Source organism: Nerophis lumbriciformis, linkage group LG14 (assembly GCF_033978685.3).
Source record: "Nerophis lumbriciformis linkage group LG14, RoL_Nlum_v2.1, whole genome shotgun sequence".
Lineage (NCBI taxonomy): Eukaryota > Metazoa > Chordata > Actinopteri > Syngnathiformes > Syngnathidae > Nerophis > Nerophis lumbriciformis.
In genome coordinates, this window is record NC_084561.2 from 33,916,387 (window position 1) to 33,932,561 (window position 16,175).

The 16,175-nt window shown below is 36.3% G+C and overlaps 1 protein-coding gene across 5 annotated transcripts in view; it reads left to right on the forward strand.

Moving 5' to 3' along the window:
• Nucleotides 1–16,175, forward strand: part of LOC133616394 (adenylate cyclase type 1-like) — a 223,809-nt gene that overhangs the window by 128,720 nt on the left and 78,914 nt on the right. For all 5 annotated transcript variants that reach the window (XM_061975587.2, XM_072914695.1, XM_061975590.2 and 2 more), the window contains one exon: nucleotides 2,210–2,404. In XM_061975587.2, the coding sequence (XP_061831571.1) occupies nucleotides 2,210–2,404 (195 nt within the window). The remainder of the gene's footprint in view (nucleotides 1–2,209; nucleotides 2,405–16,175) is intronic.

The window sequence follows — 16,175 nt, forward strand, 5'->3', positions numbered from 1 at the left end:
AAGCGCATATCATTATGTCAAGATAAAGGCACTAGCACTTACTTAATTTAAGAATATTTTTCAACATATTGAGCAAAAAGTGCACTTGTTATTAGTGAGAATATTCTTATTTTAAGGTATTTGTGGGTTCATTGAGGTTAGCTAATTTTACTTGTTTTGGAAAATCTTGCCAAATTTTCTTCTTCTATTGGCAGATAATTTTGCTTAGTTCAAATAAAATACCCCTAATTTTTGTACTTTTTTTTTCTTGTTTTTGAACACTGACTTTTTGCAGTGTACCCTTTGCAACATCCTATCTCTGTGTGATGTTTTTTTAATAAATAAAGTACCGATTCCAGCATAGCAATGAGCATTTTTTAAGAGTAGCAATATCAGGTTTGAAGCCCATATTTAAAAGGCTGTGCAGTACAAAAATGGGCTCAGTGCAGCCACGTAGGTTGTTGTTGTAGATGAAGTGATGGCAAATTGCATTGACAATGAACGTGTTCATATAAAACAGTTTAAAAAACATTAGTAAAGGTTAATTGTGTCGTATAAAAATGCTCAAACTAGTTGACGGTTTGAAATGTTCCAGGGTTGAAGGCTTTTTTAAATGTCTTTTGGATAGAGTATACGTTCAGGGAAAGTAAATGCAATTTCCTCCCTGTTCATAGTGGATGTTTTGGGGCGGCTCTTACGGCGTTCATATCAGTTTCAGTTTATTTCAAACATGCATTCGATACAACGTAATGCATCACATATGTCCAGTTGTTTCATTACAGCACGCCCGAAAAGGAGTAGGAAGAAGCAGAGCTTATTTAATCCTACCCCTTTTCATTCCATAGCAATTGTATCCAATTTCCTTGTTCTCTGTAACAGAACAGTGAATAAATAAATAACATACAATAGTAAGTAAACACATATTAAATACATAAATAATCTTTATCTCAAAAGACAAAAAAAAAGGAAAAACAGGGTTCAAGATGCTCATCATAATTATTGTTCTGTGTACTTTGTGAACAATTGGAATTTGAACAGTCTCTTAAACTGAATCATATTGGTGCTGTGTTTGATTTCTCTGGTTAATCCGTTCCATAATGTAATTCCACATACTGATATGCTAAAGGTTTTAAGTGTTGTACGAGCATACCAATGTTTTAAATTAGATTTTCCTCTAAGGTTATATTTCTCCTCTTTTGTTGAGAAGAATTATCGTACATTCTTGGGTAGCAGGATATAGTTTGCGTTGTACATCATTTTAGCTGTTTGCAAATGCACCATATCATTGAATTTCAATATTTTTGATTCAATACATAAAGGATTTGTATGTTCTCTATATCCAACATTATGTATTATTCTAATTGATCATTTTTGTAACACACTTAGTTAATGAAGCGCACATTTGTAGTTGTTTCCCCATATTTCTACACAATAACACAGATATGACAACACAAGTGAGCACTAAAGAATATGAAGTGATTTTTGGTCTACAACATGTTTTGCTTTATTCATTATTGACGTGTTTCTTGCTACTTTATGTTGTGTATTTTTTACATGAGATTTCCAGTTCATTTTATCATCTATTATTACACCGAAAAATGTGTTTTCCCTTTCAATATCTACTCCGTCTATTTGTATTTGTGTTTGACTTTCCCTTCAACTGTTACCAAATAGCAATATTTTAGTTTTACTGAGATTCAAAGATAGTCTGTTTTTGTCAAACCATCTTTTTAATTGGTACGTTTCTTCTGTTATTATTTGTATTAGCTTCTGTGTGTTCTCTCCTGAACAAAACACAGTTGTATCATCTGCAAATAATACTAACTTTAAGTCCTTTGTAACTTTACAAATGTCCTTTATATAGAGATTGAACAACTTTGGTCCAAGTATTGATCCCTGAGGTACGCCACAAAATATTTTCAGCTCTGTAGAAGTGTGTTCGCCTATTTTTACATATTGCTTCCTGTTGGTTAACCCAGTTCAAGACCAACCCTCTGATGCCATACCGTTCTAATTTGTTTATTAAAGATGCTTTTGTTGAATCCATAAACACATTTACAACTGACATTTACTACTAACGATGGGGAGGCTCATAACTGTAAGGCATGCTCGCAACTTATAGCATAACAATTCCACAACCAGCTTTTGTGTGAAACAGAAAAAAAGATCAAAAAGTCTAAGTCTATAGTCTATCAGAGTCTAACTGTTATGTGTGTGGTGTTTGTGACAGCGGAGAGCCTTACGGACTGCATCAGAGAAGTTAAGAAATCGAACATCCTTCTCCGCCGCCACCGTCCAGCAATCGCCAGGAACACGGGTCAACCGTTACATTGGAAGGCTCATAGAAGCTCGGCAGACCGAGTCGGAGACGTCGGATATTAACTCCATGACGTTGTTCTTCAGGAACAGAAACAGGGAACGCAGGGTAAGACCAATCACACTTACGCAACATATGCAGATAGGAAAACACTTGTGTAAATGTTTACAGTACTAATGCAGCAAATTTATACACAACAGTATACTATATCGAGTTACAGTCAGAAGTGTACATACTAAGCACTCAGCATTGCATGAATGTCTTTTAAATGTTGAGCACTGAAAGATTTATTTGAACCGGGCTTTTTTCTAGGATGGTACAAAACCCAAAACCAGTGAAGTTGGCACAATGTGTAATTTGTAAATACAAACAGAATACAAGGATCTGCAAATCCTTTTCAACTTATATTTATAGACTGCAAAGACAAGATATTTAATGTTCGAACTGAGAAACTTGTTTTTTTTTTGTAAATACCGTATTTTTCGGAGTATAAGTCGCACCGGAGTATAAGTCGCACCTGCCTAAAATGCCTAATAAAGAAGGAAAAAAACATATAAGTCGCACTGGAGCCCGGCCAAACTATGAAAAAAACTGCGACTTATAGTCCGAAAAATACGGTAATCATTAACTTAGAATTTAATGGCAGCAACACATTGCAAAAACGTTGGCACAGGAGCATTTTTACCACTGTGTTACATGGCCTTTCCTTTTAACAACACTCAGTAAACGTTTTGGAACTAAGGAGACCAATTTTTGAAGCTTTTCAGGTGGAATTATTTCCCATTCTTGCTTGATGTACAGCTCAAGTTGTTCAACAGTCCGGGGTCTCCGTTGTGGAATTTTAGGCTTCATATTGCACTACATATTTTCAATGGGAGACAGGTCTGGACTACAGGCAGGCCAGTCTAGTACCAGCACTCTTTTACTATGAAGCCACGCTGTTGTAACACATGGCTTGGCATTGTCTTGCTGAAATAAGCAGGGGCGTCCGTGATAATGTTTCTTGGAGAGCAACATATGTTACTCCAAAACATGTATGTACCTTTCAGCATTAACGGTGCCTTCACAGATGTGTAAGTTACCCATGCCTTGGGCACTAATAGACCCCCATACCATCACAGATGCTGGCTTTTGAACTTTGCACCTATAATAATCTGGATGGTCGTTTTCCTTTTTGGTCCTAAAACAATTTGAAATGTGGACTCGTCAGACCACAGAACACTTTTCCACTTTGCATCACTCCGTCTTAGATGAGCTCGGGCCCAGCAAAGCTGGTGGTATTCCTGGGTGTTGTTGATAAATGGCTTTGGTTTTGCATAGTAGAGTTTTAACTTGCACTTACAGATGTAGCGAAAAACTGTAGTTACTTACAGGGGTTTTCTGAAGTGTTCCTGAGCCCATATGACGATATCCTTTACACACTGATGTCCCTTTTAATGCAGTACAGCCTGAGGGATCGAAGGTCCGTAATATCATCGCTTACGTGCAGTGATTTCTCCAGATGCTTTGTACCTTTTGATTATATTACGGACCGTAGATGGTGAAATCCCTAAATTCCTTGCAATAGCTTGTTGAGAAATGTTGTTCTTAAACTGTTGGACAATTTCCTCACGCATTTGTTCACAAAGTGGTGACCCCTCACACCATCCTTGTTTGTGAATGACTGAGCATTTCATGGAAGCTGCTTTTATACCCAATCATGGCACCCACCTGTTCCCAATTAGCCTGTTCACCTGTGAGATGTTCCAAATAAATGTTCGATGAGCATTCCTCAACTTTCTCAGTCTTGTTTGCCACTTGTGTCAGCTTTTTTGAAACATGTTGCAGGGCATCAAATTCCAAATGAGCTAACAAATGACAAAGTTTTCCAGTTTGAACATTAGATATCTTGTCTTTGCAGTCTATTCAATTGAATATAGGTTGAAAATGATTTGCAAATCATTGTATTCTGTTTTTATTTACGATTTACACAACGAGCCAACTTCACTGGTTCTGGGGTCTGTTTGACTACACATCATACTGTACATCTTCAATGATTTTTAAAAACAAGAACTGTTTTTTTTTTTGTTTTGTTTTGTTTTGTCAGTTTTCGGACTGTAAAAAGCAGGCTGGAATCAAGCTTCTGCAATTTTCTTTACAAAGCTCCAACCTCAACTCTATTGAAAATTGTGTGGAGTGGCTTAAAAGCCAGATTTGTATCAGGAAACTAAGCAATTTACACGAATATGTATAACGACGTAGATACAGGATGTCTAATTATTCCACACTAGAAAGACACTGGTTCAAACTAATTATCAAGAGCCCAAAGTGTATGAAAACGTCAGCTCATTCCACATTAGGTACAATAACGTGCTTTGTGACTGCACCCTCCTATGTGTTTTCTTGCACACCCTCCACAGCTCAGTTTCCCCCCCCCCCTGTATTTCCCTTGCACCCACGCCTGTAGTCTATGATGTGTGCGAGTGTGTGTATGTGTGTGTTTGACTAATTCACCCACCCTCTCAGGAGGGGTTGCAGATAATGATTTGGGAAAGTCTGAGCAGCACAAACGATATCGTTCCCCTATGTGTGCGTGGGCAGCGCCCATAGACCAATAAATGAGACACAGAACAGGGAATTGTGTGCGTGGGTGTGTGTGTGCGTGCGCGCACGTTTGTGTGTGTGTGTGTGTGTGTGTGTGTATCAGAATAATAAAAGAAAGCCAACTAAGTACAGTAGAACAAGTCAGGAATCAGTCATGTCAGCAGCTGCAGTCCTTCATTTTTAATATTGGAGATACCATATAGGAAGTTATAAAGCTTTGACATTTTCTGAATATTAATTTCCTTGCAGGCATTCATTTTATTTGGTGCTTTGAAGTTTTATCCAAATTAAGTTGGGTTCACTGTGTTTCAGTTGTATTTTTAGCCTCAATCTAAAATAGAATAATACGACACATTCTAAAATAATTTTTCGTATCACTATTTCACTAGCTATAACCAATTAGTTACGTTATGTTGGTAATGTCATACTTGCCAACCTTGAGACCTCCGATTTCGGGAGGTGAGGGGTGGGGGGGTTGGTCGGGGTGGGGCGGGGGCGTGGTTGGGGGTGGGGCTAAGAGGGGAGGAGTATATTTACAGCAATACTTCACCAAGTCAAGTATTTCATATATATATATATATATATATATATATATATATATATATATATATATATATATATATATATATATATATATAAAAGAAATACTTGAATTTCAGTGTTCATTTATTTACACATATACACACAATCAATCAATCAATCAATCTTTATTTATATAGCCCTAAATCACAAGTGTCTCAAAGGGCTGCACAAGCCACAACGACATCCTCGGTACAAAGCCGAGTAGATGATAACACTCATCTACTCATTGTTGAGTTAAGGGTTGAATTGTCCATCCTTGTTCTATTCTCTGTCACTGTTTTTCTAACCATGCTGAACACCCTTTCGCAGGTACCCAGAAAGGTTTCGAGTACCACCAAAAAACGGAATCTCTGAAGACAGTATAAAAATCTGTGTTAAAGGTGTACAAATACTGTTTGTATAATAAGCATGTTATTTTTTACGAATGAGGGTTAAGAGTTCAGTACTAAAAAAACAAAAAAAGTGGCTTAAGTACAGTTTTTTAATTGAGCTGCTGCATTTTTTGGTTGGGTTGTTTATTTATTTTGAGTAACTTCTGTACATTTCTAAAAGGGGAGGAATGTAATAGAGTGATCTATGTTTGTCTGTTGACATCTCCTGGTGAATGTTGGCTATAGCGTACTGGGGTTACCTTTTGGTTGGCCAACGATTTACGTGGTGTTGCGCACCTGACGTCACTCAGGTCCGCATGGAGCTGGAGGGGGCGTGGCTTCCAGCTCCGCCTGAATTTTGGGAGATTTTCGGGAGAAAATTTGTCCCGGGAGGTTTTCGGGAGAGGCGCTGAATTTCGTGAGTCTCCCGGAAAATCCGGGAGGGTTGGCAAGTATGGTAATGTACCGTATTTTTCGGACTATAAGTCACAGTTTTTTTCATAGTTTGGGAGGAGGTGCGACTTATACTCAGGAGCGACTTATGTGTGAAATTATTAACCCATTACCGTAAAATATCAAATAATATAATTTAGCTCATTCACGTAAGAGACTAGACGTATAAGATTTCATGGGATTTAGCGATTAGGAGTGACAGATTGTTTGGTAAAATTATAGCATGTTCTATATGTTATAGTTATTTGAATGACTCTTACCATAATATGTTACGTTAACATACCAGGCATGTTCTCAGTTGGTTATTTATGCGGCATATAACGTACACTTATTCAGCCTGTTGTTTACTATTCCTTATTTATTTCAAATGTCTATTCTTGGTGTTGGGTTTTATCAAATAAATTTCCCCCAAAAATTAGACTTATACTCCAGTGCAACTTATATATGTTTTTTTCCTTCTTTATTATGCATTTTCGGCGGGTGCGACTTATACTCCGGTGCGACTTATACTCCGAAGAATACGGTACTTCAATGCAGTGTTGTTGTTTACATTTGTATTACATGTAATTGAGGGTTGCTGAAGTAGAATATGCAACTTACCGGTACCTTAAATAATTGAATGTTATATTTGAGATAGATTTTACATTGCACAATTTGATGGATAACTTGCTTTGAAATCATTATAATTAGTATTTATTTATATTTAAAAAATGGTTTGAATGTTTGTTAATATATTTTTGCATAATTAGACCATATTTAAGTTATCATAATTTACGATTATATGGAGTACTTTTTTTTCTTCTCCCAAAATAGAAAGAAAGAATACATTTAGTAAGAAAAGTTACAGTACTTTAGTGATACATATTTTTTCCAAGCTTTCAAGGGCCAAATAAAATGATGTGGTGGGCCACTTCCGGCCCCCGGGCCTTGAGTTTGAGACCTGTGGAAGACCTATCTCAAATATAACATTCATTTAGAGAAAAATGCTGTAAAAACCAGGGTAAATTTCACAATTTTACCGTGAAATCTATTGCTACTTTTACATTGCACAATTTGATGGATAACTTGCTTTGAAATAATTATTATTAGTATTTATTTCTATTTAAAAAATGGTTTGAATGTTTGTTAATATATTTTTGCATAATTAGACCATATTTAAGTTAACATAATTTGCAATTATATGGAGTACTTTTTTTTTTTCTCCCAAAATAGAAAGAAAGAATACATTTAGTAAGAAAAGTTACAGTACTTTATTGATACATATTTGTTCCAAGCTTTCAAGGGCCAAATAAAATGAAGTGGCGGGCCACATCCGGCCCCCGGGCCTTGAGTTTGAGACCTGTGGTCTAGACCTATCTCAAATATAACATTCATTTAGAGAAAAATGCTGTAAAAACCGCGGTACATTTCACTATTTTACCGTGAAATCTATTGCTACTTTTACGTTGCACAATTTGATGCATAACTTGCTTTGAAATCATTATTATTAGTATTTATTTCTATTTAAAAAATGTTTTTAATGTTTGTTAATATAATTTTGCATAATTAGACCATATTTAAGTTAACATAATTTGTGATTACATGGAGTACTTTTTTTGTTTTCTCTCAAAATAGAAAGAAAGAATACATTTAGTAAGAAAAGTTACAGTACTTTATTCATACATATTTTTCTAAGCTTTCGAGGGCCAAATAAATTGAAGTGGCGGGCCACGTCCGGCCCCCGGGCCTTGAGTTTGAGACCTTTGATTTAGAGAAAAATGCTGCAAAAACCACGGTAAATTTCACAATTTTACCGTGAAATCTATTGCTACTTTTACATTGCACAATTTGATGGATAACTTGCTTTGAAATCATTATTATTAGTATTCATTTCTATTTAAAAAATGGTTTGAATGTTTGTTAATATATTTTTGCATAATTAAACCATATTTAAGTTAACATAATTTGCGATTACATGGTGTACTTTTTTTGTTTTCTCTCAAAATAGAAAGAAAGAATACATTTAGTAAGAAAAGTTACTGTACTTTATTGATACATATTTTTCCCAAGCTTTCGAGGGCCAAATAAAATGAAGTGGCGGGCCACATAGGGCCCCTGGGCCTTGAGTTTGAGACCTTTTTATTTAGAGAAAAATGCTGTAAAAACCACGGTAAATTTCACAATTTTACCGTGAAATCTATTGCTACTTTTACATTGCACAATTTGATGGATAACTTGCTTTGAAATCATTATTATTAGTATTTATTTCTATTTAAAAAATGGTTTGAATGTTTGTTAATATATTTTTGCATAATTAGACCATATTTAAGTTAACATAATTTGCGATTATATGGAGCACTTTTTTTTTCTCCCAAAATGGAAAAAAAGAATACATTTAGAAAGAAAAGTTACAGTACTTTATTGATACATATTTTTTCCAAGCTTTCGAGGGCCAAATAAAATGAAGTGGCGGGCCACATCCGGCCCCCGGGCCTTGAGTTTAAGACCTTTGATTTAGAGAAAAATGCTGTAAAAACCACGGTAAATTTCACAATTTTACCGTGAAATCTATTGCTACTTTTACATTGCACAATTTGATGGATAACTTGCTTTGAAATCATTATTATTAGTATTTATTTCTATTTAAAAAATGGTTTGAATGTTTGTTAATATATTTTTGCATAATTAGACCATATTTAAGTTATCATAATTTACGATTATATGGAGTACTTTTTTTTCTTCTCCCAAAATAGAAAGAAAGAATACATTTAGTAAGAAAAGTTACAGTACTTTAGTGATACATATTTTTTCCAAGCTTTCAAGGGCCAAATAAAATGATGTGGTGGGCCACTTCCGGCCCTCGGGCCTTGAGTTTGAGACCTGTGGAAGACCTATCTCAAATATAACATTCATTTAGAGAAAAATGCTGTAAAAACCACGGTAAATTTCACAATTTTACCGTGAAATCTATTGCTACTTTTACGTTTCACAATTTTATGGATAACTTGCTTTGAAATCATTATTATTAGTATGTATTTCTATTTAAAAAATGGTTTGAATGTTTGTTAATATATTTTTGCATAATTAGACCATATTTAAGTTAACATAATTTGCGATTATATGGAGTACTTTTTTTTTCTTCTCCCAAAATAGAAAGAAAGAATACATTTAGTAAGAAAAGTTACAGTACTTTATTGATACATATTTTTTCCAAGCTTTCGAGGGCCAAATAAAATGAAGTGGCGGGCCACATCCGGCCCCCGGGCCTTGATTTTGAGACCTTTTTATTTAGAGAAAAATGCTGTAAAAACCACGGTAAATTTCACAATTTTACCGTGAAATCTATTGCTACTTTTACGTTGCACAATTTGATGCATAACTTGCTTTGAAATCATTATTATTAGTATTTATTTGTATTTAAAAAATGGTTTGAATGTTTGTTAATATAATTTTGCATAATTAGACCATATTTAAGTTAACATAATTTGTGATTACATGGAGTACTTTTTTTGTTTTCTCTCAAAATAGAAAGAAAGAATACATTTAGTAAGAAAAGTTACAGTACTTTATTGATACATATTTTTTCTAAGCTTTCGAGGGCCAAATAAATTGAAGTGGCGCGCCACATCCGCCCCCCGGGCCTTGAGTTTGAGACCTTTGATTTAGAGAAAAATGCTGCAAAAACCACGGTAAATTTCACAATTTTACCGTGAAATCTATTGCTACTTTTACATTGCACAATTTGATGGATAACTTGCTTTGAAATCATTAATATTAGTATTCATTTCTATTTAAAAAATGGTTTTAATGTTTGTTAATATATTTTTGCATAATTAGACCATATTTAAAAAGCTTGGGAAAAATATGTATCAAAAAAATGTACGGTAACTTTTCTTACTAAATGTATTCTATCTTTCTATTTTGAGAGAAAAAAAAAAAAGTACTCCATGTAATCGCAAATTATGTTAATTTAAATATGGTCTAACTATGGAAAAATATATTAACAAACATTCAAACCATTTTTTAAATAGAAATAAATAATAATAATAATGATTTCAAAGCAAGTTATCCATCAAATTGTGCAACGTAAAAGTAGCAATAGATTTCACGGTAAAATTGTGAAATTTACCCTGGTTTTTACAGCATTTTTCTCTAAATGAATGTTAAATTTGAGATAGGTCTAGACCACCGGTCTCAAACTCAAGGCCCGGGGGCCGGATGTGGCCCGCCACTTCATTTTATTTGGCCCTCGACAGTTTGGAAAAAATATGTATCAGAAAAATGTACTGTAACTTTTCTTACTAAATGTATTCTTTCTTTCTATTTTGGGAGAAGAAAAAAAAAAGTACTCCATGTAATCGCAAATTGTGTTAACTTAAATATGGTCTAATTGTGCAAAAATATATTAACAAACATTCAAACCATTTTTTAAATAGAAATAAATAATAATAATAATGATTTCAAAGCAAGTTATCCATCAAATTGTGCAATGTAAAAGTAGCAATAGATTTCACGGTAAAATTGTGAAATTTACCGTGGTTTTTACAGCATTTTTCTCTAATTGAAAGTTATATTTGAGATAGGTCTAGACCACAGGTCTCAAACTCAAGGCCCCGGGGCCGGATGTGGCCCGGCACTTCATTTTGTTTGGCCCTCGAAATCTTGGTAATAATATGTATCAATAAAGTACTGTAACTTTTCTTACTAAATGTATTTTTTCTTTCTATTTTGGGAGAAGAAAAAAAAAGTACTCCATGTAATCGCAAATTATGTTAACTTAAATATGGTCTAATTATGCAAAAATATATTAACAAACATTCAAACCATTTTTTAAATATAAATAAATAATAATAATTTCAAAGCAAGTTATCCATCAAATTGTGCAATGTATAAGTAGCAATAGATTTCAAGGTAAAATTGTGAAATTTACTGTGGTTTTTACAGCATTTTTCTTTTTTTTACTGTAGTAAACTGTGGTGCCATTTTGGCATTTACAGTAATACACCGAAAAATCTACTGTTGTTGATTTGCGGTAAAAAAAACAACAAAAAAACAAACAAACTGGCAGCTATATATGCTATATATGCTATATATTATGAATTGATTAACGTGGACCCCGACTTAAACAAGTTGAAAAACTTATTCGGGTGTTACCATTTAGTGGTCAATTGTACGGAATATGTACTGTACTGTGCAATCTACTAATAAAAGTTTCAATCAAAATTCAATCAATCAAAACAAAACTAAGATGCCAAAATTCTGACAACTGAGCTGCCTTTTTTTTATACCATAAAAAAAGCAGTGTTGTTTTTCCATTTACAGTAATATACACTAAATTTTGAAGTGAAATTATTACAATTTACCATATTTTTTTTTTTACATTTTAGTTTAAAAAAAATCTACTAATAAAATGCATAGAAAATTTGTGTAATAATAGTATTCACCGTTAGAAGCGGCCCTCTGGGGCCAAACATAACTGTGACGTGGCCCTCAGTGAAAACGACTTTGACACCTCTGGTCTAGACTTTCCTTTTTCTCTGTGGATAATGTAGGTGTATAGTGTCACACTAGTGCCCCCTACAGTCCAACCAGCATTAGTAACACATCCTAAACCGCACAATACATTTAAATGTGTTTTCATGAATGTGTTATTAAGAAATGTACTTGTGTTCCTCCACTGACTGATGGAATTGAGCCCTGAACACCCGTTGGAATAAATTAAATGTCAATAGTAGAAATGGGTACCAAAACTCGGTTCCATAATGGCACCGGTGCCGACTTAAACGGCAATAAAGAGACCGGCAAAAAAAAAGCCTCTGCAACAAGTGATTGGAGGTGATATTGTACAAGTAACGTCATTTAAATGTAGCGTCCAGGCAGAGACTTTTTTTAAAACTTAATTACTGACCTTAATATGGAAACAGAAATCCTCAGGTCTTAACGCCGCATATACATTTTGCTATAGCGTTCGCTGCAACCGCAACGCTAACTCATTATGCACAATCACAGTCGCGATGAGCATTCACCAGCCCCGCCCAGAATTGTGAACATCAACATTACAACACAAGCATGTCTTTATTTCTGCACCCTCTGGGCCTTATTAAAAATATCCAAACACCACCCGGTTTGACAAGGTTTTAATAAGAATGCTTCAACAAAAGTTTTTCTCTCCAGTAGAACGTGACCTTTCAGTCACGTGCGTATCCTCTCTTCCCTCCTGCTCCCGGCCGCTTACTGCCAGCTGTGTCTCGCCGTCAGCACTGCCACGCCCCCGTCTAATGGTGCTCTGTTCTCAGCACCATGGACAGAGGAGCTGGCAACATCTCCCTCCACAGAGTGCAATCTATAAAATGTTGTGCACTATTAGTGGGTGTGTTGAAGGCTATTTACTAACACTGCCAGTGCAATTGTAAAGTAGTGCAGACGGCCTTGTTTGAATGAGGATTTTGCGTGTACTATACGGGGCATCACCAAGGAGACACTCAATTACTGTACATTCATGTTATCATTTGATGTATTGCTATGTTTTCAAACAAGCAGGAGACATGTACTACTTTTTATGGGCATTTTAGAAGCAGTCGTGCAAAGAGCCGTAATTTGGTTTTGACAAATACCAAGGTCAAAAAATGGTAGTCCAAGAGGAGCTTTGAAAGGCCGAAATCATGGGTATCCCAGCACCATATAAATAATATTACCTTGAGCAACAAAATGAACAATCCACTTTTTTAATTACTGTGCTGACGTTAGGGTGTTAAGTAGAGATGTCCGATAAATGCTTTAAAATGTAATATCGGAAATGATCGGTATCGGTTTCAAAAAGTACAATTCAGGACTTTTTAAAACGCTGCTGTACGGAGTGGTACACGGACATAGGGAGAAGTACGGAGCGCCAATAAGCCTTAAAGGCACTGCCTTTGCGTGCCGGCCCAATCACATCATATCTACGGCTTTTCGCACTCACAAGTGAATGCAAGCATACTTGGTCAACAGCCATACAGGTCACACTGAGGGTGGCCGTATAAACAACTTTAACACTGTTACAAATATGCGCCACACTGTGAACCCACACCAAACAAGAATGACAAACACATTTCGGGAGAACATCCGCACCGTAACACAACATAAACACAACAGAACAAATATACAGAATCCCTTGCAGCACTAACTCTTCCGAGATGCTACAATATACACCCCCCGCCCCCAACCCCGCCCACCTCAACCTCCTCATGCTCTCTCAGGGAGAGCATGTCCCAAATTCCAAGCTGCTGTTTTGAGGCAAGTTAAAAAAAATAATGCACTTTCAATAATAAATATGGCAGTGCCATGTTGGCATTTTTTTTCCATAACATGAGTTGATTTATTTTGGAAAAACTTGTTACATTGTTTAATGCATCCAGCGGGGCATCACAACAAAATTAGGCATACTAAAGTGTAAATTCCACGTCTGTATATATCGGTATCGGTTGATATCAGAATCAGTAATTAAGAGTTGGACAATATCGGATATCGGCAAAAAAGCCATTATCGGACATCTCTAGTGTTAAGCACATTAAATAATTTTAACATCATTAAAGCATAAGTTTAAAAAATGTATTTCACTTTAAATCCGACTTGGGTTTGAATTCACAACATATAGCTTTGGAGTTCATGTCTTAGTCATGCACGCCATGAGGGACACAGGACGTGTGGGGAGAAATCTCTGTTAATATTCTAATCAATGACAGAGCATAACGTGTCCAAGAATACGTTTGGGTAATTTTTCATACGAAACGTCTTGTCATTCAGGAATTTACATTTGACATGTGCTTCTTCACACAAAACGCCACCCCCTCACGGATAGCAAAGCTAATCGGATGATGTTTAAAGTACAGGTGGACTTCATTGTGTAACGGTGTTGTCTGGAGCTGTAGCGAGTTCAGCTGTGCATGACCAAAGATTGTATATTAAGAGAGGAGGATATACCGCATTGTGACGTCCCACACAAAGCATATTTGCAGTCAGTCATATAATCTTTTTCTAGTCCCTTACAAAAATACAGTGGATATCATCTCGGTTTCCACAATAGTAGTTATGTGCAGTGCATCTACAAACCCCAAAACCAGTGAAGTTGGCACATTGTGTAAATCGTAAATAAAAACAAAATACAATGATTTGCAAATCCTTTTTAACTTATATTCAATTGAATAGACTGCAAAGACATGATACTTAACGTTCGAACTGGAAAACGTTGTTATTTTGTGCAAATATTAGCTCATTTGGAAATTCATGCCTGCAACGTGTTTCAAAAAAGCTGGCACAAGTGGCAAAAAAGACTGAGAAAGTTGAGGAATGCTCATCAAACACTTATTTGGAACATCCCACAGGTGAACAGGCTAATTGGGAACAGGTGGGTGCCATGATTGGATTTAAAAGCAGCTTCCCTGAAATGCTCAGTCACTCACAAACAAGGATGGGGCGAGGGTCACCACTTTGTGAACAAATGCGTGAGCAAATTGTCGAACAGTTTAAGAACAACATTTCTCAACGAGCTATTGCAAGGAATTTAGGGATTTCACCATCTACAGTCTGTAATATCATCAAAAGGTTCAGAGAACCTGGAGAAATCACTGCACGTAAGCGACAAGGCTGAAAACCAACATTGAATGCCCATGACCATCGATCCCTCAGGCGGTACTGCATCAAAAAGCGACATCAGTGTGTAAAGGATATCACTGTACTTCAGAAAACCACTGTCAGTAACTACAGTTTGTCGCTACATGTGTAAGTGCAAGTTAAAACACTACTCTGCAAAACGAAAGCCATTTATCAACAACACCCATAATAATAACTGGGATTTATATAGCGCTTACCCAAAGTCGCTTTACATGTAGAACCCATCAAACATTCACACCTGGTGGTGGTAAGCTACTTTCATAGCCACAGCTGCCCTGGGGTAGACTGACGGAAGCGTGGCTGCAATTTGCGCCAACGGCCCCTCCGACCACCACCTATCATTCATCATTCAATTCACCGGTGTGAGTGGCACCGGGGGCAAAGGGTGAAGTGTCCCGCCCAAGGACACAACGGCAGCGATTTTTTTTTTGGATGGTAAGAGGCGGGGAGCGAACCTGCAACCCTCAGGTTTCTGGCACGGTTGCTCTACCCACTACGCCATGCCGCACCCATCTTGGCCTGAGCTCATCTAACCCTGATGCAAAGTGGAAAAGTGTTCTGTGGTCTGACGAGTCCACATTTCAAATTGTTTTTGGAAACTGTGGACGTAGTGTCCTCCGTACCAAAGAGGAAAATAACCATCCGTACTGTTATAGGCGCAACGTTGAAAAGCCAGCATCTGTGATGGTATGGGGGTGTATTAGTGCCCAAGGCATGAGTAACTTACACATCTGTGAAGGCACCATTAATGCTGAAAGGTGCATACAGGTTTTGGAGCAACATATGCTGCCATCCAAGCAACGTTATCATGGACGCCCCTGCTTATTTCAGCAAAACAATGTCAAGCCACGTGTTACAACCGCGTAGTAAAAGAGTGCGGGTACTAGACTGGCCTGCCTGTAGTCCAGACCTGTCTCCCATTGAAAATGTGTGGTGCATTATGAAGCCTAAAATACCACAACAGAGACCCCGGACTGTTGAACAACTTAAGCTGTATATCAAGCAAGAATGGGAAAGAATCCCACCTGAAAAGCTTCAAAAATTGGTCTCCTCAGTTCCCAAATGTTTACTGAGTGTTGTTAAAAGGAAAGGCCATGTAACACAGTGGTAAAAATGCCCCCGTGACAACTTTTTTGCAATGTGTTACTGCCATTAAATTCTAAGTTAATGATTATTTGCCAAAAAAAATTTAGTTTCTCAGTTCGAACATTAAGTATCCTGTCTTTGTAGTCTATTCGATTGAATATAAGTTGAAAATA